Source organism: Muscardinus avellanarius (assembly GCF_963383645.1).
Source record: "Muscardinus avellanarius genome assembly, chromosome: 5".
Lineage (NCBI taxonomy): Eukaryota > Metazoa > Chordata > Mammalia > Rodentia > Gliridae > Muscardinus > Muscardinus avellanarius.
In genome coordinates this window covers 123,027,796-123,052,757 of record NC_137790.1, presented here as the reverse complement: position 1 = coordinate 123,052,757, position 24,962 = coordinate 123,027,796, and the positions used below count along the sequence as shown (strand labels likewise).

Here is a 24,962-nt window from a genome sequence, read left to right as displayed (position 1 = left end):
TTTATTTTGAAACAGGTCTCACTAAGATGCAAAGGGCTTCACTAAGTAACTGAGGCTGGCCATGAACCGTGATCCTCCTGTCTCCGCCTCCTCATGTACTGGGATTACAAGCATGGGCCACCACAATTGGCTCTCCTGAGAATTTCTTGACCAGTCCATCATGTTTTGAATTACCTGTACTTTACAGAGAAAATTCTCTGAATTTGGGACAATAATGTGAATAATCTGAAATGATTAAAAAAAAACTATTCGTAAAAGGAAGAGAAAATAAAAGATGAAAGTATAAAATCAGATTAAATATATGGTGAGTGAGAACAGATCCAGACTGGAAGTAAAACATGCTTGACATAATTATTTAACTAGATATGAGGAAAATGAAGATAATTCTCAGAAGAAAAACGACCAAAGCCCAAACAAAAAGGAAAAAACGAAACTACCAAGAGCCTCTGAAACACAGAGCCTCTTGCAGCTTGAAGGAGTGACGGGGTAGAAGGACAGTGGCTGGTGGGACCATGCTGGAGCTCAGGGGAAGAGTTTAGTTATGACTCAACCGTAAGTGTAATTGGGAAACTCAGAAGCACCATGCGGGGAATGTAAAAACTCCAACGGGACCATTTCCTGGGTCCTCTTTCCTCCCCTTGCTCTCACTCATTTCCTCTGTCCCAGCTTAGACTGTCTCATGGACTGCTCCTAAACCCCACAAACAACCTTTTCTAACTCTTTCACAGTTTTAATTTTTTTCCTCTTTTAGCTAATAACAAAATGCTCACAATAAAACTGTCTAGATGGAACAAAGTCCATCTCCACCTGTAGTCCATCTCCCAGCTGTCTGGACCAGGCACACAGCACAGCCCTGAGAGTCCCAATGGCCTTGGTAATGGGGAGGATGTGCAGAGGTGAGCCCCACCCCGACCGCTCCCTCCCCACCTTCAGAACCAAGTGGCTCCTTGCAAAATCCCCATGGTTGAGCATGAGAGGAGAGGACTGTGTTACCCTGGGCGGCGAAGAGGCAGCGAAAAGGTATCCCCTGCTGAAGGAGAATAGACGGAGAAGTCTCCTCCCAGAGCTCTGGGCTCCTACAATCACACTCCACAATGAGTGTGCATGGCTGCAGTCTGAGTGGGAGAAAGCAATTTTATAATTGTTCTGATGTGTTTGAACTTTCTATCAAATGATGAGAATTAGAACTTACTCTAGATTTTGGAAGATCCCAAATGATAAGCTTAGGTCTGTACTCCAAATTACCTTTGGGAAACATTCTCTCATTACAGAAAAGTGGGACACCAGCTGAGAGGGGGTCAGAGTTCGTTAGGCTTGGGGTGCAGGAGTAGAAGTCGTGAGTGGAGTTGGTGAGGCTGGCGCTGAGGGTGTGGGTAAAGATGGTTATCTCCATAGACCTCAGTTTCCCCCCATGAAATCAGTGTGGTCTTGATGGCCTCTCAGATTCTATCTCCAAAATTCCATTACTCTTCCACTGAAAGTGCTCAATTCCATAGCCAGCATTTGAATTTTCAGAGATTGGGTGTAAATAGACTCTAGTAATTAACAGCCAAGATGTCCTTGGTCCTAACAGGTCACAGAGCTCAGAGTAGTTAAGGAAAAGCAGGTGTAAAAGCCCCTATTTTCAAAGCGGAAGGACTGAATTGCAAAAGTCAGAAAACAAAACCACTCAAGTCTTCAGGGGCAAAGGTCCAGGGACAAACTTCCATTTTAATATGCAAATATAGTATCACAGAATCTGGATAATCTTTTAAGAAAGGATCTGGAATTACTATTGTTAGCACCAATAAAATTTCAGTATATAGCAGCTTTCAGTAAATTCAGAAAGACTGGTACAAAACACATTAACCAACTAGATAGCAAGCACTCATCCACTGTCCCTCATCTAGGAGGTTAGTGTAGTGTGTGGCAGGGGGAGGAGGAGGGATCCGAAATAGCTGGAGAGACAGGAGACAAACCCACATGAAGATAACTGGAAACCCAGGACCAAGACCAGAGGAGGGTGATGTCACTGGAAACGGGGATCCAGCCCAGAGATAGGCAGGTCTGCTCTACGCAGGCGTGAAACTCAGGCAAGTTCCTGAGCCTTGCTGGGCTTCAGTTTCTTTATATCTAAAACAGGAATATTGATCGCCATGTGCAATTTTCAAGTCTGGTGTGACGATAAAATATGAAAACCAGAAAACCTTTCGAAACCCAATTACAAGGAAATAGTACCAAAGGGAATACAAAATTGAGGAGTAAGAGGGCTGCTACGCGCTCAGACAGGCTTCTGCCTACCACAGCCTCTCCACGGCCTGTGTCATTGGAAGTAAGGACCCAGGAAGCAGGCCGTGGAGAGGCTGTGGTAGGCAGAAGCCTATGGATCTGCCAAGGAGCAAAGGGCCCACATTGGGGCCTCCCAAGCCAACCTACTAAGGGAGGCCCGGTAAGAACCTAGAGTTGGAAATACAGGGATGGAGAGCCAGACAGGGCAAAAACTCAACCTTGTGATAAGAACATTCACCTCGACTTCCAGACACACATCTGGGAAATTTCCTTAGGATGTCAGAAAGATCCACTGTGTGCAAACCAGGTGATGTGCAGAGATTTCTTTTAATTCATCCACAACATTTTAAAGCTAAGCTAATGGGATGTGTTCAAAATTTTAACAATTAATCACTTGTGGTTTACTTGTAACCTGTTTTTTTCCTCCTGCTGTGCTGGGGGTGGACCCCAGGGCTTTGAGCCTGCTGGGCAAGCACCCTACAACTAAGCTATACACCCATCTCTTGCAACCTAATTTTTTTGACCTATTTTTCTTTGAAGTTTTGACTATGTGCTAATACAGAGCAGCCTTTGCAGCTCTTAGAAATCAACAAGAATTTAAAAAGTAGGTAAGGAACTTTTCATTATGACACTAGGGATTCCAAGGTAAAAAGTCAAAGCACAGCCAGGCCTGGCAGCCCACAACTGTAATCCCAGTACTAGGGAGGCTGAGACAGGAGGATCCCAGGTTCAAGGACAGCCTCAGCAACGTCACCAGACTCTCAGCCACCTGGCAAGACTCTGTTTTAAAACAAAAAATATAATTAAATAAAATTAAGAAAGGCTGAGGCTATAGCTTGGAGGTAGAATTCCTCTGGGTTCAAATCTAGTACCAAACAAACTGAGAAACAAAACAAACCCACACAAACACAAAAGTTAAAACACAGAATACCTTCAGCCCTAGTAACTTCTAGTTATAGTAAGTACATTTATTTCAGTACTGCCCTGCAGTGGGCTCTCTGAAGGATGAGAGATTTGCTCTCAGAAGGAGCAAATGCCACTGCTGGGTCCTCCAATACTGCAAGGAGCGAATACCACGCGGTGTGTATGCACCATTGAGCCCGCTGCAGTCAGTAACTTGCTAAGCTTACAACCCTCACTACACTTTGTAGGAATAAAGGGATCTTAATTTAGTCTTCAAAACAAGAATTCAGGTAGTTCAAACAGAGCCCAAAATAACAAAAGGAACAAATGGCTGAGCTCTGGAGACTGCCCAGCAGTTACTGCCAGGATGGGGCCACTGGGCACAGGCTTTCAGAATAATACCTTGAAAACAACCCATGCCTAGCACTATGCTAGGAAGGAATGCAGGTGAGGTTTGAGACTTGCGAACAGTATACACAAAGATAAAGAAATTATTTTCAAGTACTTTGGAAACAAGGTCATGAGAAGAATTTGTTTTCAATTAACATGTCAATTAAAAGTATTCTCATCTTCTCATTAAATAAGGCAAATGTACTACTCATGGCACTAAAAAAAAAAAATAATAAAACTGCACCTAAAATGTGCCAGGCCTACCACTAAAACTCTTTTTCAATTTAAAATGACTCCTCTCCATCTTTGAAAGATGAATATAATGACTTTGGTTGGATGTAACCTGTGATTCTGTTGCTATTTTTTTCTGGTGGGAGAGGGGGACGGCCCTACCATGACTTGAATTCAGGGGCATTGTAGAGCCCCAAGGACTGAGAGGGTGGCCAAGGTCCTAGGCATGCTACGAGCCCTGGCAATGACCACACAAGTGGCACTTCCTTAGAACACAGGTGGCTTTCTCACAATGCTGAACACATAACTACAATAGGATGTAGCCACTGCACTGGTAGGCATCTACCCAACACACGCATGGACTCATGTACAATGCGCAGAGGAATTTCCAGGCAGTCATAGGCTGAGTACCTTGCTGACAAAATAAGTATGTACTGCATGACTCCAATTAGGCTTATTTTAGAAAATGTCAGCTCATCAAGGGTACAGAAACCTGACTAGTGTTTGCCCGGAAGATGTATTATAAGGGAGGGGCACAGGGTATTGGGAGGAATGTGTCCATTATCTTGATTTTGGTGATGGTTTCACAGATGTGTTAAAATTCATACATATTTCACACATATGACTCATGTCAAAATTCACCAAACTACATTTTAAATGAGTCAATGAAGGTATGTCCATTATATCTTAATAAAGTTATGCTTAAAGAAAAGGAGCTGAGTTTGCAGAGAAAGACAGTGCAGGCTAAATACGGAGGACCACGCAGCTTGCAAGGCAGAAGCCCTCACAGAAGCCATAGAGAAGAAGTAGAATGCAATCCATTTAGGACGAGCAGATGGGGAGGGGGCAGCAGGTGCCTCCCCACCCCTTTCATAGGTTTTCCACTGAGACCTCAGGCAAGTCACTTAAATTCTCTGGGCATCAGATTTCATGATCATAAAGTAAGGGGGTTGGATTAGGCCCAGGATATATATATATAGGTCCTGAAGTCCTTCTTCCTTCTTTGGGTATTTGAGAACCTGCATCCCAGCACCACCCTAGCCCTAGATCTCAGCAATTCAAAGACAGGCAAGAGCCAAAGATAGAGAACAGAGCAGGGCCAGGTTAGATAGTGATAACATCAAGGGGACAGGCAAGAGTGGGGGCGGGTGAGTGCTGGTGCTGTGCCTCTGGGAAGGCAGTCAGGGACCCTCTAAGGGCCAGCTGAGCTGGCTCTGAAAAGGTCAGGAGGAAGGGATGCTTGATTCCAGCAGAGGTAACCCGGAGGGCAGAAGGTAGGCACAAGCTAAGCTGCAGAGAACCTGCAGCCTCCGTCCAGCTCATACCCCTCCTGGAGGTTCCTACACAAATAATCCAAAGGGCAGCAAAAATGCCATTGGATTTAGGCAGCTCCTTCAAAACATACCTTCTCATTCACGCACCTTTGCTACTGTTCTCGTTATCATAAACTGCTCAGTAATTCCAGGCAGCACCAAGAAGGATTTAAATCAGTGTTTCAAAAACTGTCATAACAGCAAACCATAGTGAAAAATAACTTTATATTGTGACCTCCCATACATACAAAATTTACAGGTTTTAAAAATCACCAAGCTGAGCCAGAAATGGTGGCAATCAGGAGGGTCGCAGGTTTGCAGCCAGCCTCAGCAACTTAGACCCTGTTTCCAAATAAAAAGTGAAAATAGGGCTGGGGGTGTAGCACAGAGATAGAATGCCCCTGGGTTTGATTCCCAGCATTACTACTACTACTATTACTACTAATAATAAATAATAGTATGAAGAAGAAGAGGAAGAGGAGGAGGGGAGAGGAGGAGCAGAGGAGGAAGAGGAGAAGGACAAGGAGAAGACCACCAAGCTTACTGTGTCTGCTGCCAATTTTACTTTCTATTTTCTTTTTTTTTTAATGCTAAGGTGACTTCATGGGTAATTTACACTTTAAAAACACCATTCTAAGACAACAGGATGGATTAGTCATTTTATTCAAACACAAATCCAAACATGAAAAAGTATTTTAATCTCAAAAGCCACTTCTCCCCCCCACCACCTTTTTTTCCCCCCTATACAAATACTTGCCTTTGAGTAAGAGAATCTAAATTTCTGTGTGACTAGTAGAGAAATGCCCAGAGGGGACGTTTTCAAGAGATCTGTGGGGATGGGGGAGAGGAGAGAAACCTAAATATGCAAATTATTCACGGGGTGAGGGAAGACCCTTGGTTTCAAAAGCTGCCAAATAAATAAAGGCTCACAGTCTTCCTAATAAAAGAAGTCCTGCTGGGTGTTGGGGTGGGGGGAGGGCTTAAATGCAGGAGGCAGCCTGTAGGTCTGTCTCCCCTGGCCAGAATTTGAGCCATACAAACTGGACAGCTGTGTACTGCAACATCCTGGCACCTGGCTTATAGAAACACGTGGTGCTCAATAAAGTTCTCTCGCAACCAGTTGCGCCGCTCATGGTCACCACCAAACCCTGACTTTGTTTGTATGCCCCATTATTACATTTTCCTGCGGGTCAAAGTGCCATGCACTGCTCAGCTTTAAGTCATTGCTTCAATTCAGGCAGTATGATGAGGAGGTATTATTTTTCTCAAGCACTATGTGGGGGAAAAGATGTTCTCTGTTGCAAGGTAAAGAAACAGCACTGGCTGTCCTTATTCCGTGTTCGCCAGTGGCCATGGAAAACTTTCAAACCAGCTGGGATTAAACGAGTGTTAATTTAATAGGTGGTTTCTCAAGGGAGACTAGCCAGTGGGCGCCTTTCTCTAATAGAAACTGAGCCAATTTCTCTGTGAAACCAAGCTACCACCCTCTGCCCTGAGGTCAGAAGAACAGGAATCCAATTTCCAGCAGCCCCAGGGCCTTGGCGTGGAAAACCACACCTGCAGACAAACACTCCCCAGGTCGCCGCCACACAGCTGCCCACACGGAAACTGCTCCTTCTCCAGTGCCCTCAGCCCCTATCCGAGCATCAGTAATGTTTTCAAATTACAACTGTTGCTTTACCGCAGAACAGTGACAAATGGGGAGGCTGGCTCGTAAACTCATTCATCCGCTGCTCTCCTCTCAGGGCCAAACAAGATGTCAAGACACGTGCGAACCTGCGCTCATTACACACACACACACACACACACACACACACACACACACACACCCCTTCCTGGGCTAGCACCCCGCCCTGTCTGCTTTCCAGAACCCAAGCAGTAGCCTGCGGTGCGGAACTCTAAGTGGTTCCTTTATCAAAACAAGGAGGAAGTCACCGGAGAGGGCGCGAGTCTGGCGCTCGTCTAGAGTCCCTCCCTCCTCCTGGCAGCCCCAGCCACGCCGCTCCTCCCCCCTACCCGGGTCAACAATAGCTCGGAAAGGAATAAAGTCTGGAGCAGGGCGGTCCACACATCCAAATACACAAACACAGAAGCCTCCACTTAAGCGCAAGAAGGGACGCGCCCCCTGCCAGTCCGGAGGTGTGGGCCGGCGACTGCGCACAGGGACTGCCTAGCTATGGTAACAGAGGGAGACCCACACGACTGACAAAGCCGCAGCTCTGACGATCTGAAAATTCCCCCGCAGGCACAGGCTCGGGTGCCAAAACCTCCCTGGATTTATTTTCAGGCAAGTGACTCACAACCTCGTCTCCACACGCAATTCCATCAAAATGACTCGTCCGTTCCACCAGCCCGACTTTCCGCTGCCCTCTGGCTGCCCCTCCCGGCTCTCCGTCCACCCTGCAAACCCAGACAGCTCCCAGTCGGTGCAGCCCGCCCGGGCTAGGCTGGCTCCCGGCCCAGCCTCCCCTCGCCCAGGTGGGATGAGGCCGCGGGCGGCGCGCAGAGGGGCGTGCGGGCGGCGCGGGGCGTGTGCGCCAGTGTGCGCGCGTGGGCACGCACCCGGCCAACTTACGGAGGTGGAGTTGGTCCTCGCCGGGCCCTGGTTCCGCACCTCCTGCTCCCGGAACTGCAGCCCGGCCAGATGCTTCTCCAGCGCCTCCCAGTCCATGGGGGGCAGCGGGGGCTCTTCGGGGGCGCACGTGCCGCCGTCCGGAGGCTGGAGGCAGGGCATCCCTGCGGGCTGGGGCTTCTGAGTCGCCCGGCGAGGGCCCCGGGGTCCGCGCGGCCGGCCGGGCACCACCACGTTGCCGTTGTGCCCGACGTCCTGGGGGCCATTCGGGCCCAGGTTGCCGTTGGGTATCGGGGGCGGCATGGCGGTGGCGCTCCTGTCCCCGGGACGGGCGTTCAGGTCCCCTGGCCCCGGGGAGCCGTCATCCCGGCACCCTCGCTCGTCCTCCTCCGGCGCCCACTCATCGGTCACCTTCTGGTACCCTGGGAAGGGGTCCTCATAGTCCTCCAGGGCGGACACCAGGTCCAGGCTGCCCCCCGGCGACGAGGATTTGCACTCGGAGCAAGGGGTCACTTTGGCGGAGTTTGACTGCGAGCTGGCGAAGCTGCCGCTGCTGCTGCTGCTGCTGCCGGCGTCACTGCCGAGGTCCATCCCATCCTCTCGGAAATCCTGGGGGAGGAGGCAGAGAGTGAGCCCGGGCTCAGGCCCCGGAGGCCGGCCGACCCCGGCCCGAGTCCCCGCGCCCCTTGCTTCCTCGGGTTACCAGCCCTGGGGTCTCCCCGTCCGCCGCCGGCGCGCACACTTCTCATACGCGGGGCCCCGGAGCGCGCGCGGACTTTGTTTTAACCATTTTGCGTCAGGCTCGTCCCTGCGCGGCCGGGAGGATCCTCCCGAACCACACGCTCCCCGCCCCCCGACCCCCGAGGGTTCCCAGGGGCGGGACCGAGGGGTGGCGCACCTCGCTGGGGTCCGCGCCCCGCCCCGCCTTCCCCGGGGGCCGCGGGCTGCGCTGCACTGCGCTTGAGAGCGGCGGGAGGCGCTGGCCCGGCTGCCCGGCTGACCCCGCCTGTCCACCGGGCGCGGCTCGGGCGCGGCGCGGAGCCGGGGAGGGGGACGCGCCCTCCCCGCCGCGCCGGTCCCGCCACCGAGCATGCCCAGAGCCGCGGGCGGCGCAGTGCGCGCGGGGACCTCGGCTGCAGGCCTGAGCAAGGGCCCAGCGTTTGGGGCGCAGCCCCTGCCCTTGATGGGGGCATTTGCACTCGCGCCCGGGGGCCTCCTCGCGGATCTCGCCACCCGGCGCCTCCGGATCCACGCCTAAGTCCCTGGGTGACCCTGGGGAGGACCTCCCTCCCTGCTCACAAATACCCGAGCCGGTGGGAGCGCGCGCTGGGGCCCGGCGCCGTTCCCGCCACCTCCGGGTGCTCCCCAGCACCCTGCCCGCCTCGCCGCCACGCCCCTCCAGGCTCAGCGCGGAACCTGTTGCTGCGTCAGAGTTCCTCCCCTGGGGGCGGCGCGCTGGGGACCCCCAGGCCCAGCGTGGGGCCGTGGGGAGTGCGGTGAGTACCACGAAGATGCAGTGACGCGCCGCGCGGTGAGGGGGGCCGGGGGGGGGGGAGGCCGGAATCTCTGTTCCAAAGACTCTGGGGCCTCCAAAGACCCTCTTCCCCTCGCAGCAAGGAGCCCTGGAGGAGGCCCCTGGGACATCAGATGGATTCGTTCCTTGAGTTTTTCTGAAGTTGAAACCTATGCTGGGTGTTTTCACAGACACCCGCGGGCTCCAGAGTTCTGCAGCTCTTAGGAAGAGCTGATGGACCGAAAGGACCTTACATGGAAAACTTGGAGGGGTCGCAGTGTGCCGTTTATGGATTGAGAGTTTTCTGCAAACTGTAAGAACTGGGACAGTAGGACAGGCCCTCCTCTCTGTGAACATAATTAAAACAGCTGCTCTGTACTCCCAGACTTAGGCCTGCTACTAATTCCAGAGATTTCCAGCAGGCCCTAGCCCCTGTCAGGGATCCGGTACCTCCTGACACAGGGACAGGGAATGCTTGGGATTCTTTTGTAGGGAGTGGCTGCCACCCAGCAGACAGCAGAGACCCTTTGTTTCTAGGCTCCTACTTCTGAGCCTGGGGGGCTAAGCTGGAAGGCATAGCCTTTGGATAACAAGAAAAGGAGCCTTAAGGGCTGGCCACATCCACTGTTGGAAACTGGTGGAGACTTAAGGTATATTTTACACTAGCATCTGTAAACATACTGCCTTGTGCTTCAAATGATTTCCAGGGTGCCTGGGAGTGCGTGCCCTAGAGCAGGACAGAAGCCACCCCTTGCCACAAGACCTGGAGGAGGCTGAGATCAGATAAAGCCCCTGCCCTGGGGCAGGACACAGCCGGTCCAGTGAGTACCTATTAGTGGGTGACCAAGGCACAGTTTGATTTTTAAGCATCAGGGCTCCCCACCTACCCACCCACACTCCCTCCTGGACACCAGCTTATCCCCCTGCTGCCCAGATGGTCTGTGTTCAGGAAATGCAAAATAAGTCCTAAGAAAAACATTTGGTAAGGTAAACTGACTGCCAAGAATGCATGGTATTTCAAAGCCAGATATAAACATTTTTGAATTATCTATACTTTGACATTATTTTCTGACCAGATCAGATGGAATCTGATCTGGTTTTTCTTCTCTTCTTCCCATCCAAGGCGCTTGGCCAGCCCAGTTTCCTTCCAGAACCCTCACACTTTGGAACAAGAAGCCCTGCCAGCTCCTGGTCCAGCAGGATGGTGAGATGCACTGCAAAGGGCTGGGAGCTTGCAGACTTTAGATTTGTCTCCTGAAACCTCTGGAAAGTAGACGTCAGAGTTGTGAGACCAGGTGGGAGGCATCCCAGAGCCTTCCTGTACCTGTCACCAAGCACTGTCAGTTCTACCTAAACACAAAGTCCTTGAATACCTATTGCCCCACCCCAGTCAAGACCACTGTGCCAGCTGGAGGGGGGTGGCACACACCTGTAATCTTGAGTACTTGGGAGCCTGAGACAGGAGGATCACAGGTTTGAGGCCAATCTCAGCAACTTAGCAAGACCCTGTTTCAAAATTAAAAGGGCTAGGGTATAGTTCAGAGATAGAACACCCGGGGGGCTCAACCTCCAGTACCACAAACAAACAAACAACCCACCATGTTCTCACATTATTATGTAGCTCCTGCCCTTGGACTCACTAAAAGTACAAATCTGAGCAAGTTTGCTTCTTTAAACCCCACCAGTTCAGCCAGTTCAGCCCCGCGTGGTGGTGCACACTTGTAATCCCCGCGCTTGGGAGGCGGGGACAGGAGGATCCCACAGGTTTGAGGCCCACCACGCTGGTTTAAGAGACCCTGTTTCCAGGGTAGCCCAGAGGTAGGAAGGCTTCCAGGAACCCAGTACCACAAAAAAATAAAATTAAATAAAAAATAAATAAATAAATAAATAAACCACACCAGTTCCTCATTGCCCTTCCTACCACCACCTTCTACTTCTGACAATGTTACTCATCCCCCCAGTCTCAGGGTCAGTGCCCCTGCCGAAGGGCATGGCCACCTCCCTCTCATCTGGACGGGCAAGGTGCTCTTCCCACACTTATAACAATCCTGAGATGCTGTGTGTAAATCACTTACCTTCTTCTCTAGACTCATAGTAAAAAAAAAAAAATGTGTTAAGAACCAAGCTGCACATAAGGATAAAAATACTTGTAACTGAAAAGAGTTTCATAAAACTCTTCTTTTATACAATCCTAGTTTATGTAGAACAAAATCTGGTCACACCTCAGTAGGCTGACTTTACAACCATCAAATGGGTCAGGGCTTCAAAAAGCATTTCTGAATCCCATGAAGAGAGTAGGGCCATGGATGTAATAGAGTTCAGTGGGTATTTGTTGCTGAAATTATAAATTATATTATCTCACTCATTTTACTTAAAAATCCACCGGGAAAAGTTCTATCTTTCTCCTTTTGCAGGTGAGGAGACCAAGGGCAGTACGATCCAGTGGCTCGCCAGTGTCACCAAGCCGGGATTTGAACCTCGGTAGTGTGGATTCAGAATTCCTGCACTTAGTCACTCAGCCACAGGCTCAGCATTCCCTAGTACAGCTGCAGGTGGATGAGTTGACCAAGCAAAGATGTCTGAGGGGGACCTCAGACTGATGCGCAACCTCCTGCTTAGCTGAGGCACTACAGGATCTGAGCAAAGAGGCCCGAGACACAAGAACAGCTGTCCTCCTTGGCTTTTGTGTGCCTGAACGAGCAGCCACCAAGCTCAGCAGCATCCAGCCAAAGGGAAGATGTCGTCCTGCAGAGGATCTAGCACCGCAGCCAATGACCTTTCATGCTATTAACTGTGTGTGTTAAGATCGCCTCCAAATCAGTCCTTTAAGAAGGAAGCCACGGTGAGCTGGCATCTTCTTTTTGTCATCTGTAGGGAACTGAACTCATCGGCAAAGGGCAGGGAGAAGATCCTGGTTCTAGGCATCAGTGCTGTTTATAGGATTTTAATCTGTAAAGGTAACTTTTTTTTTTCTTCCAGTATTGGAGATTGAACCCAGGAGCATTCTACCTCCGAGGTCTACCCCCAGCCCTATTTTATTTTGAAACAGGGTCTCACTGAGTTGCAGAGAGCCTCACTAAGTAGCTGAGGCTAGCCACAAACCTGTGATCCTCCTGTCTCAGCCTCCCAAGTACTGGGATTGCCAGCATCCACCACCATGCCCGTCTTGTAAAGGCAAATTTTGAGGAAGAACATGATTGAAATAAATATATTAGTCTTATTTGGGTGCAGTGATGCATGTCTGTAATCCTAGTACTTGGGAGGCTGAGACAAGAGAGTCACAGACTCAATGCCAGCCTCCGCACTTTAGCAAGACCCTGTTTCAAAATCAAAAGTTAAGCCGGGCAGGATGGCACACGCTTGTAATCCCAACACTTGGGAGGCTGAGACAGGAGGATCACACAGGTTCAACGCCAGCCTCAGCTACTTAGTGAGGCTCTCAGCAACTTAGTGAGACACTGTTTCCAAGTAAAATATAAAATAGGTCTGGGAGTATAACCCAGAGGTAGAAAGCCCTGGGTTCCACCTCTAGTACCACCACCACCACCAACAACAACAACAACAACAAAAGTTAAAGGGCTGGAAAGTAGCTCAGAAGAATAATGCCCCTGTATTCAATCCCAAGTACCAATAAATAAATAAATAAATAAATAAATAAATAAATAAATAAAAAGTAGCATGAGTCTTGAGGAGTATGAATAGATAGGAAAAGACTTATCTGCAAAATTTCTAAACTAATTCTGAAATTGTTGGCCCTGACACGGAGCCTTCTTTATGTTCTGGCATTTAGAGAAATAAAGAAAGGTCTGGCAAAGGGTTTGCATTTCATCTCTATCACACAAATTGCATGCTAGCCACATGTCTCTCTGTCACGTGGCAGTGTGGGGTGTTCAGCAGCACTGGGATAGAGTCCTGGATATGGAACACCTGGGCCTGGTTTCCCAGCTCAGCTCTCACCACCTACAGGACCACAGCTTCCTCATGGAAGGATCTGGACTGCGGGATCCAAGTGTTTGGCACGCAGAATTAATTGAATGTCTGCATCGGCGAATGAACTCGAGGCTTTTTTCCCATCAAAGAACCTATGGATTTAGTGCTAGAAACTATGGGAAACATTGTATGAAAATTTCTAAATCTGCATTTGGGAGGCTGAGACAGGAGGATTGAGGTTTGCGGACAGCCTCAGCTACTTAATGAGGCCCTTTGCACCTCAGGGAGACCCTGTTTCAAAATAACGAATAAAAAATAAGGCTGGAGGTGAAGCTCGGAAGTAGAATGGCCCTGGGTTCCATCTCCAGTACTGCAAAGAAAAAAGAAAAGAAAAGAAAAAAAGCCTGACCCTTCATCATCATTCTTACGGAAGGCTACAGAACTGACTTATTTATTTATCAAGCTCCGTCTCCGGGGCGGGTGGGCTGCCCTGCATTGCTGGTATTGCTTCTTCGTCTCAGTACATACACTGGGTTGATCCTAACTTACCAGTCCACATGTGTAGATATTTTGGAGACTGAGCCTGACCATACTTAAAACATGATTTTCTTCCTTTCATTCAGCTAGAGCTATACTTTAATGAAAAAAAAAATTCCTTTAGAGATGTACGCATCTTAAAAGTTTTGATTCTCTATCAAACTACAAACTTGTATTTATTTTCTACATTTTCCTCAAAAATAAATGGGAAAATAGGTTAAATAGCACTTAAAAGATAGCTCCAGCGAGGCATGGTGGTGCACGCTTGTAATCCCAGTACTTGGGAGGCCGAGACGGGGGAATCACAGGTTCCTGGCAGCCTCAGCTACTTAGTGAGGCCTTCTGCAACTTAGTGAGACCTTGTTTAAAATAAAGAATAAGCCAGGCGTGGTAGCGCATGCTTGTAATCCCCGCGCTTGGGAGGCTGAGACAGGAGGATCGCACAGGTTCGAAGCCAGCCTCAGCTACTGAGTGAGGCTCTTAGCAACTTAGTGAGACCCTGTTTCCAAATAAAATATAAAAATAGGTCTGGGAGCATAGCCCGGAGGTAGAAAGCCTCTGGGTTCCACTCCCAGTACCACCAAAAAATAAAATAAAGAATAAAAGATAGGGCTGGGGCTGGCGGTGGAGCTCAGAGGTAGAATGTCCCTAAAGTTCAATCCCCAGTACCAAAAATAAATAATAAATAAATAAATAAATAAATAAAATAGTTCCATTGACCTGCTGTTCAACCTGGAGCAGGAACACCTGGCCTGGTGCTATGGCTCTAGGGATTACCATCCACACCTGGCATGAGGAAAAGGGCCAGGCTTCAGAAATCAGGTGACTGTATGTTTTAAGTAAAGACTACGCTGAGCAGCCTGTAGGCATTGGTAAGTGAAGGGGAAATAGCTGCAGCAGAGGGAAAGTGTCTTCAGCAGAGAAATCTGGTACAGGGTTAGGCCCGCAGCATATGGCCACACAGACTGTGCCCTGGACAGCGCATGGATTCTGAACCACCAGGAGGGACCACTTGGCACCATGCGCGTAGATGGCAGGGTGAATGGCACCCTTGGAGTTGTGCAGTTCCTGATCTGCATAACCGCACACAGAGGCTCTGCTGGGATCTCTGCTTTCTGTTGACCAGATAGGAAGCAAGTGGGAGCCTGCCGCTCTTTTCCCAGGGACGTTATGTATGGATTGGGTGGCAATGACAAAATTCAAACTAAACTCTCCTGATCTTTTTTTTTTCCCTGGAAGTTTTCTGTCACTGTCTCTACTTTAAAGTTCCTAGCAATTTTCGAAAATGCTAGTCTGTAAGCAACCCTGAATTTAGTGTTTAAGCCTCATGGATATAGGTATATATCGATCAATAGATAGATAGAGAGACAGGTAGATACAGATTATATAAAAGCTATTTAGGAAAAGCTGGCGGTCTGTAGGCATGCTCACTGCAAGAGCGCAGGGCGGCCTCTTGCATGAGGGCACAGGGGAGCCTGACTGGGCACAGGCTGAGCCGTGAAACCCTCGCACCTAACTTAGGAGTCACGCTTGCCAAACACGACTTTGCACAATGGTCCAGGAAATGAGGCTGTTCTGGGCACTTCTGACATGACTTTGGAAGCATTATGCAATCAGGAAACAGCTGCTGGTGTTGTCAGTGGGTTCCAAGCATGGGGCAGGTCTGTGGAACAGGAGGGACTCTTCCCGAGACGGGGCTGCTCCTGACTGGCCCACACATGTGCCAAGGCAGTCAGTCCCCACTGCTCACGGGGCCGCTGACCTCATCATGAAAGGACATTGTCTGAGCCAGAGAAGCTGCTGATGTCCCCTGGTCTGTGACTCAGATGCCTCCACAGGCCAGCGAGCAGGTGAGCAAAGAGAGGACAGGAGGCGCCGTCAGCACAGCAGGAAGGCATTCCAGTTAAAACCCGAGCCAGAAGCAGGTGCGTCCTCCGCGTGTCCCCAGTCAGCTGGAACCCGCTCTCTGCTCTAGATGCCCGAGTTCCAAGTCCGCGTGGAAGCAGAAGCTGGACAGGGCGTCTCTGGCCTGGCAGATGGCCCCCTCTGCTGTCCTGGCGTGATGTTCACTGGTACCCCCGCCACTCTCAGAGATGTCACCTGGTCACCCAAGGTCATGAGGAGCCAGCAATGCACCACAGAAACCCTGAGGAGCGGGTTTCTTTACCCCAGTCTTCAGATGAGGTTTGACAGGGTTGGCCGCATTGCTCTGTAAACAGATGATCCAAACAAACTTCCAGAATATCCCAACAAAAATGGTTCCACAAAAGTAGGCCGTGATGGATTTGAAAATACACGAGAGGCTGCCAATATGTGAAGAATGATCAGCCTCACTAAGAATCAAAGAAATCCAATGCCGATAATAATGAGGCAACATTTTTCTCTCAAAGTATTTACAGATTAGTTAAGACTTGAATACTGAGCGTCAGGATAGATGTGGTCAGAGGAACAATTATACATTGCTGGTGGGCTTGAAATTGGTCAATACAGACTTTCCAGAATGCTAATGGATAACATGTTTTTAAACTCTTTACAAGTTTGTGCCCATAACCAGCTATTTATTCAGTGAATATTTATGGAGTACGTGCTACCTGCAGACAACGGGTGAGACCAACAGTATTCAACTCAAACGGACCTTTATTCTAATGGAGAAACAGCTATTATGGGAAAGAAATACAGAACCACTTATAGAAATTTGTGGTACACCCCCAAAGTGGACATACATGCTGTTAAGAGCACACAGGTTGTGTGTGTGTTGGGGAAGGAGCCGGCCACCTGGTGTGTGTGTCAGGGTTGCGGGGTTCCCAGGCAGAGGGGCCAGCTGAACACAGGCTTGGGCTGGAGGAGACCTGTCTCACTGTGCATCATTGCAGTTGCCTGAAGGAACCAGGCTGGAGAGGATGGGAAGTGCCAGGACCGGGCTGAGAGGAGGGACTGCCAGAAGGACTGCCCTCCTCCCACCTACCTTCATCCTGACAGCAGGGTGCTGTTATAAAAGCAGACTGACGTTTCTAGAAATGTTGTGCATGGTGGAGAACTGAGAAGGGGGAAGATGAATAGGGCAGGATGGGGTGTTGGGGAGTCTCTTAGGAAACGTGCAGCAGTCCCAGAAAGAGGGAGAGATAGAGAGAAAAAGGAATAGCAGGGGCAGTTGGGAAATAACCAAGGCCTGGCTGAGTAGAGGGACTGTTGGGGAAACCAAAGGTGTCCAGCCTCCCCCTCCCGGATTGTACCCCAACTCTTCCAGGAGAGGAAAGTGCTTTGCTGCTAAAGAGGGGGGGTTTGGTCAGGGAGGAGGAGGGAAGGTATGATCACCCTAACAGTGTCACGTTAGCTTCAGTCTAAATGTTAAAAAAGATGCTTCTAAAAGTTATGACATTGAGTAAAAGAAGGTATAATAATATGCCTCAACGTGATTCACATTTTTCCTACATTAAATGGCTCTATGCCTACAAAGAAAAATTGTAGCTGAGTATCAGCACTGGTTAACTACAGATGGTAATGTTGCAGGAGATTCTTTCACCTGTACTTTTTTAAAATTTTCTTTATAGTAGTGACAAAATAGGTGGTAGTATTCTTTTAAGACAAAGCAGAAATTAGATACATCTATTCTACTTAACATGAGTAAAATGAGTGATTCCGAAAAAGTTGAGGACTTATTTAAAAAAAAATTTAGAAGAGCTAGAACTAATTTATATAAATTTTGTGATGAACTCTTATTATTATTATTAGTAGTAGTAGTAGTAGTACTACTACTACTACTACTACTACTACTAGAGATGGAACCCAGGGGCTTTCTATCCCTGGGCTACACTCCCAAACCTATTTTTTTTATATATATTTTGTTTGGAAACAGGGTCTCACTAAGTTGCTGAGAGCCTCACTAAGTAGCTGAGGCTGGCTTTGAACCTGCACAATCCTCCTGTCTCTGCCTCCCAAGTGCTGAGATTACAAGCATGCGCCACCATGCCTGGCCAATGAACTCTTTTATAATGCAAATTATTTTATGGTTCCATAAGTCACCTGTGAATTTGAAGTTTTGAATATAAATGGAGCCAGTAATACTTTTGAAAAATAGTTTGGGGTCATAACGGACTGAATAAGTTGGCAAACTGTTTTGTAGAGGGCTAGATAGTAAATATATTCAGCCTTGTGGGTTGTATAGTCTATATTGCACATTCTTTTAAAATTTAGTACCAGGGGTATTCTATGTGAAGCTCCACCACAGCCCATTTTATTTTTATTTTGAAACAGGATCTCACTAAGTTGCCTAGGGCCTCGATAAGTTGCTGAGGCTGACCTCCAGCATGAGAGCCTCCCATCTCACAAGTGCTGGGATCATAGGTACATGCCACCGTGCCCAGTTCATACTACACATTCATATATACATAGATTTCTTTTTAAGCAACCTTATAAAATATAAACACTCTCAGCTTCCGGACCTTATAAACCTGGCTGCTGGGGTTGGAGAACCCTTGAACTGAGAAACGAAGTAGAACAGCAGTGTGTGACTTATCTCCATAAAAAGCTGACCTAGCAAGATTGTGTCTAGATAAATCTCCAGTTATTAGAGTAATCAAACTAGTTTGTGCCTATTTCCATAGGAAGTGACTTAAGTAGAAAAGGTAGGAGAGAGCACTGCTTTTGAAAAAAGAGTTTATATGTTTTTAGTGGAAAATTGATCTATGCAAATATGTCAAGGAGTTGGTATGTTTAACTTAGAAAAGTAACAGCTAAAAGAAAGATATTTTTTGTCTTCCTATTTCTTCTCCAATCTTGAGGCTTTGATGTCACAGGGTGAGGTGTGTTGTGGTTCTGTAGGGCAGTCTGTCCAGCTGTCCAGGCCACTGACAGGGCCCCATCTTCCCATCACCAGCTGTGGGGGCAGCAGTGCTCCAGGTCCCTGTTCCAGGACACTCATGGCTGTTCTAGGTGGGAAAGCCTGTTCCTCTGCTGTCATCAGGCCACAAGTAGACTGAGTCTGCCTCCTCCTGGGCATCTCCTCCCTGTCCTGTTCTTCCCACTCCTTTACCAGGGGCTTTCAGAAAACCACCAGCACCCAAGTCCCTGTCTTGGCTTTGTTTCCAGGGAACCTGATAAAAGACAGCAGGTCTTAATAATTGTCTTCTGAATATATTGGCTTTGGGGCCAGTGCATTTGCATAGAGAAAGGGCACTGAACTGAGATACTCTTGTAATTTTATTCTATTCTTAATAAACTACAAAATTTAGTATCATCTAGATGTAGTGGCGCATGCCAAAAATTCCAGTATTTGGGAGGCTGAGACAGTAGGATCGTGGGTTCAAGGCTAGCCTCAGCAACTTAGCCAGGCCTTCAGCAATCTAATGAGACCCTATTTCAAAACAAAAAATAAAAAAGGGCTGGAGTGTAGCTCAGAGGTAGAGTACCCTGGGTTCAATCTCCAGTATCACATAAACACACACACACACACACACACACACACACACACGTTAATTTTTATGGATATCAGGAAAGAGTTCCTTAATAAATTATTCCACAAAGCTTTGATGAACAAATATGCCCAGAAAGTTTAAAAAGTAGAAGAGGCTTAGCTTTCAATTGATGTCACTAGATAGAATTCTTGCTGGTAGTTAGTAGTAGTGACTGGCAACAGCTACATGTCCATATTATCAATTTTGATAATTGTTACTGATTATGCTTTTAAATTATACTAATAACTAATAGTCTATAAATAGTCACTTGTTATAAGACCTTTCCATTTTATTATACTATAATAGGTTCATTGATACTAAATATGATGTGAATATTTGATGACTCTAAAGAATACTTTTATTAGGCTATGCATGTATTCCATTAATCTTCTCAATTGTGCCTACATTAAAGTGTTCAGAATTAAGTTTGCAAAAAGACTATGTGCAAGCAGCTTGGCCGATACGACTTGTGACCTCGGGCTCTATTGCACTCTAATGATTCACAGTGACCTTCAAGAGCAAGTACCGAGTAAATCTAAGGGCTCTGCCAATCTCTGGGAAAACTGCACAGGGCTAGACAGCCTCAGGCCTGGCAGAGCGGGAGGAGGGATATTGCTTTGTGGAGGCAGCCTCCACCATCTCAAAGGAGTCTCTTCACTTTTCTTGTTGTGAAAGAAGGAAATTAACTACTTTTGTACTTTCCCAGTGAAATATATTTTGCTTCAAGTTATTCATAGTCTTTCTTAACTGGCAAATCTATTATAAAAAGTAAAGTAGTATGCCTGTACTCCCAGTACTTGGGAAGCTAAGGCGGAAATATCATAGGTTCAAAACCAGCCTCAGCCATTTTGCAAGGCCCTCAGCAAGTTAGACCCTGTTTCAATTTTATTTCTGCGGTCTGAGGATGGAACTCAGGGGCATTAGACATCCGAGCTATACCACCTGCCTTATTTTTTATTTTTTATTTTGAAACAGAGTCTCACTAAGTTGCGGAGGGCCTCACTGAGTAGTTGAGGCTGTCCGTGAATCGCAATCCTCCTGTCTCAGCCTTCCAAATGCTGGGATTACAAACATGTGCCGCCATGCCCGGCTCCTGTTTCAAAATTTAAAATAAAATAAAATAAATTCTGGGAGTGTACCTTAGTCTGAGTTCAATCCCTAGTACACAGAACCCCCCAAAAGTAAAATACATTCTTATTTTTTTGATAACATATGAATGGATTGGCTGGTGTCTACTTGGCCATCATTTTAAGTAGATAGCCCAGCAACCGAGACTAAAATATGCTTTCTCCCTCTTTGTGGGGAAATGGAGATCTAAATACAAAATGAAGGAAACAAAACAGAAATCCGAGGACACTGTTATTTGAGTAGAGGTAAGTCTAGATTGCTCTGGTATCAGCCAGGAGTGCATTTCCTGAGAATTCTCGCACTCTCAGCAAGTGACTTCGGTGAGTTAAGGCCACATTCCTTAACCAGAGCACTGGCGCAGTGCCCAGCCCTCTCCCCTGCCCAGTGGAGGAGCTGGGCTCTGCCCCAGCGGGAACGGAACACTGCACTGCAGGGCAGAGGGCCGCAGCTCCAGCCGGGCAGGGACCAGGAACTGTACCTGGCTGAGACCCCGGGTGGCCGCGGTCACATGGAAACACCCCAGGATCTTGCCAAGATTTTCTTTCTAAATCAACACATTTTTTAAGGTAAACTCACTCAAAAGGGAAACTTTCTATCACGATCATCAATGGAATGCAAGTATCTGCTGGTAGGAGTGGTAATACAATACTGTATCTCTCAATCTCAAGACATACTTTTGATTTTAACATCTCTGAAATTGGAAACTGTCTTGGAATCAGTGGCATCTTGCAGGTATAGTTGATAGTATTTCTGGCGTTCTTTTCTTTGTTTTGTTTTCTTTCACTGTTGGGGATCAACCCCCGGCCTGGCACATGCTAGGAAAGTACTCAACCACTGAACTGCATCTCCAACCCATTCCTTTTTTTTAATTTATTTTTTAAATTTTATTTATTTATTTATTTATTTATTTGGTGGTACTGGGGTTCCTGGAAGCCCTGTTACCTCCGGGCTACACTCCCAGACCTATTTTATAGTTTTTTTTTTATTTTTGGAAACAAGAGTCTCTTAAGTCAGTGGGGCTGGCTTTGAACCAGTGCGATCCTCCTGTCTCCGCCTCCCAAGCGTGGGGTTTACAAGCGTGCGCTACCACGCCCGGCCTCCTTTTGTTTTTAAAGGCATATATAAAATAATGATCTGTTTTACTCATCAATGGTATATATTTGTTGAAATATAATTAACTCCATAAAAATACTATTATACTTTTTAAAAACAAAATAAAATTGCAAGTGAAAATGGAATAAATCAAGTTGACTTAAACAATGGATGGCTGAAGATAGGTTTCTTATTAGAAGAAGGAGACTTTTGATCAAAATAGCTGGATATTCTACTATATGGCTTCAGACAAAGATATGGATCCACGTCAACAGGACAAATATGTCAGTTTTTGTTATTATCTTGACCCACACTAAAAACTTGAGCCCACGTAAGAATGTGGATAGATAACCAAAAAGAGAGTTAACAGTTTTATCTATAATTAGGTCCACTCGTGTGTACTTTGCAACCCCAGAGAGTGACATTTGAACATGCCACTAAGTAGAACACAAAGATGCTAATGGACTTCAGTGCATCGGGGTCTCTCCCCATCTGTGGCCCTTGCTGCTGGTGGCCAGGTGAGCATGGCCCAGGGCTTATATGGAAATGAGGACATCTGAGATCATCCCTGAGCACTTGGTCTCTGGTTTACAGGCCAGTTAGGGCTGATTACCACAGCATCACCTAAACAGTATTTTCTGAAATCACAGGTTTGATGCTAATTCCCTTTCCCCCTGGGGTATAAATAGAGGACCATCAAAGCACATTGATTGGGTCTTATCCATAAATTCTTATGTACCACACTCTAAGTAGGAAGGACTTGGCAGTGACAGGTAACTGGGCTGCATCTGGAGCCAGATGGCCAGGTGGGTTGAGAAGGGCCGTACAGAGCCGGATGTCCCAGAACTGGTTGCAGAGCGACTATTGGAGGAGGCCTGTATGAGCAGCTGCTTTCAGGGCATCATGGGAAATTCATTCCTCTGCTCCTTTGGTACAAATTCATCCATATACAGACTATGTGCCAGGCACTGGGTCAGGTTCTAGAGAGAGCTGAAAGAAGCCAAAAGCTCATGGTCTCCAAGGGAAACCCGGGTCCCTGGTCATTATCATTGCGATTCAGAGTCTTAGTGTGGGCACCGAGAGTCCTGAAAAAAAAATCCTGGGGGTATTTAGCTCAAAGTGGACATCTCAGGAAGGTCTTTTGAAAGGAAGATGCTTGAGTCTTGAGGGACGCATGGACACTGCTGAAGAGTCTCAAAGGCTGAAGGACAAGACATGCCAGTCTAGAGGGCAGTAGGGTCAGACACCTGTCGGGGTGAGAAACCTGGCTTTTCACCCACAAATGAAAGCCTCGTGCAGCTGAAGAGAGTGAACGTACAAGCTGTCAGGAAGGTGGTGGACGTGTGGGAAAGCAAGGCACATGGGAAGGAGATGAGCTTGGGTTTGAACCTGAACTCCATAGAGACCCGAAGGATTCTCAGCCAACCGACTGATGTTGGCGGATGCTAAAGGAAAGTGAATTACAAATGAACGCATCGCCGAGGGCCTCCGCCCAAGCGCTGGACCTTGGGTGCACCTGCTCTGCATCATTTCACATGATATCAGGAGAGTCAAGGGTTGTGGGTGGGGGAGGGAGTGAGGGCGTGCGTGGCTAATGCTGGACAAGCCACCCACAGGGCCAGGTAGTCTCCCACCAGAGAACAGGGACAGGAAGAGAGAGGGGAGCAAAAGCTGAGCCCCGCCAGGAATGGGGGGATGGCGGGACTACCAATCCAGGAAGCACCAATGGGCCAGTGGGACCCATAAAAAAGGACCCTCCTGAAAGCCCCCTGAGAATTCTCTACATCTTAATATCTAAACTTTCTGCTTTTTAAAATATAACCTTTTATTTTCAGCCTTTCTTTGATTGTGGAAACATTTCAAGCAATTTCATAATTGAACAATACAGTTGGCCTCCATGGGCCTGTCTCTCAACCCTGGCCACCATCAACTTGCGGCAGTTTTATTTCACCTACAGCCTCCTAGTTCTCTCAGTTCCTGAGATGATTTCAAAGCAAATCCCAGCTGGGCGTGGTGGCGCACGCTTGTCATCCCAGCATTTGGGAGGCTGAAATGGGAGGATCACAGTCGCGCACAGCCTCAGCTACTTAGGTCTTTTGCAATTCAGTGAGATCCTGTTTCAAAATAAAGAATAAAAAATAGGGCTGGGGGTGGAGCTCAGAGGTAAAATGTCCCTGGGTTCCATACCTAGTACCGCAAAAAAAAAAAAAAAAAAAAAAAGAAACAAAGAAAAATAAAGAGGAAATCCCAGGTTTTCATAGAGTTTAAGACAATGGTGTTTATTCTTATCAGCCCCAACCTGTGTCAGAACCCTATGCTGTGATGTACTGAGGCCAATTAAAAATCCCTGAAAATTAACAAATACTAAAAAATAAGAATAAGACAATATTAACATAATTATGAGTCATTTGCAGAAAAGGGGTAACAGAATAATTGACTAAAAATGCTAATCTGGTAAATAAGATTACTGGCAAAATCCTACAACATGAAGGAAGTTAATGAGGTTAAATATAAAAGGGAATTCAGCTTTAAAAAGTAAATAAAAGGAGGCTGGGTGTGGTGGTACACTCCTATCACCCCAGCACTTGGGAGGCTGAGACAGGAGCATCACAGGTTAGAAGCCTGCCTCAGCAACTTAGTGAGCCCTCAGAAACTTAGTGAGACCCTCCTTCTTTAAAAAAAAAATAGAGTAGGTCTGAGGGTGTAGCTCTGAGGGAGGATGCCCCTGAGTTTAATCCCCAGCACTACAAAAAACAAAATAAAAAGGAAATAAGCTATACAATAACTATTAGACCAGAGGAAAATGTAAAATCAGAAAGAGCCCTGGGCTGAGAGCAGAACATAAGCAAATGAAGTACAGGCCATAATGTGTGGGGCCCCTTTCAGAGAGATCCCCGTTAGTGCCTCCACTTGGTAACTCAGGTCCGTGTACCTGCCATGTGCCGGCACGACCCTCAGCTCTGGACTGTCCGCCGAGCCATCTCTGCTGCCCTATGAGGGGCCAACAGGAGACCTGGGACAGCTGCCTGGACCCCGTGCTGCCAGTAACTCATCCAGATTCCTTATTAAGCACCCAGCTCCTGGAAGGGGTTCAAAGAAGTAGAATGGAAAATAATTGAAGGTGGAGATTGAGTTTAGCAGGAAGATCAAAGGAACCAAACGCAGGGCACTTGCTCAGGGAAAATGAGCTCTGCGGAGTACATCAAGAGTGAAGCAGTAAGAAACATCCATGGGCGCACAACCCTCCGACAGGGAGGCGGTGGGAAGGGCAGGCCCGGCCAGGCCTGGCTGCTCTCCTGGCCGGGCACGTACATTCTGATGTTTAATGGCTTCTGTTCAGCCTGCCATCCCTCAGAACCCCAGCGTCCAGAGGCAGGCACCTTTCTAATCTTCGCACAAGAGAAAAAAAGTGCTGAACCAGTCCTGCCTGGTAAGCTGGGTGGGCAGGGGGAGGAATTCCCTCTCCAATGTAATAATATTCTTCACCCCTAGTCAGCAAAATTTTATATTTTATATTTTATTTTGAAACAAGGTCTCACTAGGTTGCTGAAGACCTCACTAAATTACTGAGGCCGTCCTTGAACCTGCGGTACTGTCTCAGTCTTCCAAGCACTGGGATTATAGGCATGCAC

At 47.6% G+C, this 24,962-nt stretch overlaps 1 protein-coding gene across 5 annotated transcripts in view; it reads right to left on the bottom strand.

The window, feature by feature from the left end:
• LOC308263197 (schwannomin-interacting protein 1) overlaps positions 1-24,962 on the bottom strand; it is a gene marked incomplete at both ends in the record, with an annotated part of 408,307 nt that overhangs the window by 82,983 nt on the left and 300,362 nt on the right. For 2 of the 5 annotated variants that reach the window (XM_080696089.1, XM_080696091.1), the window contains one exon: positions 7,681-8,268. In XM_080696089.1, the coding sequence (XP_080552215.1) occupies positions 7,681-8,268 (588 nt within the window). Of the gene's footprint in view, positions 1-7,680; positions 8,287-8,428; positions 8,468-24,962 lie in introns of those variants that run through there. The other 3 variants (XM_080696085.1, XM_080696090.1, XM_080696088.1) reach the window with 3 other exon arrangements.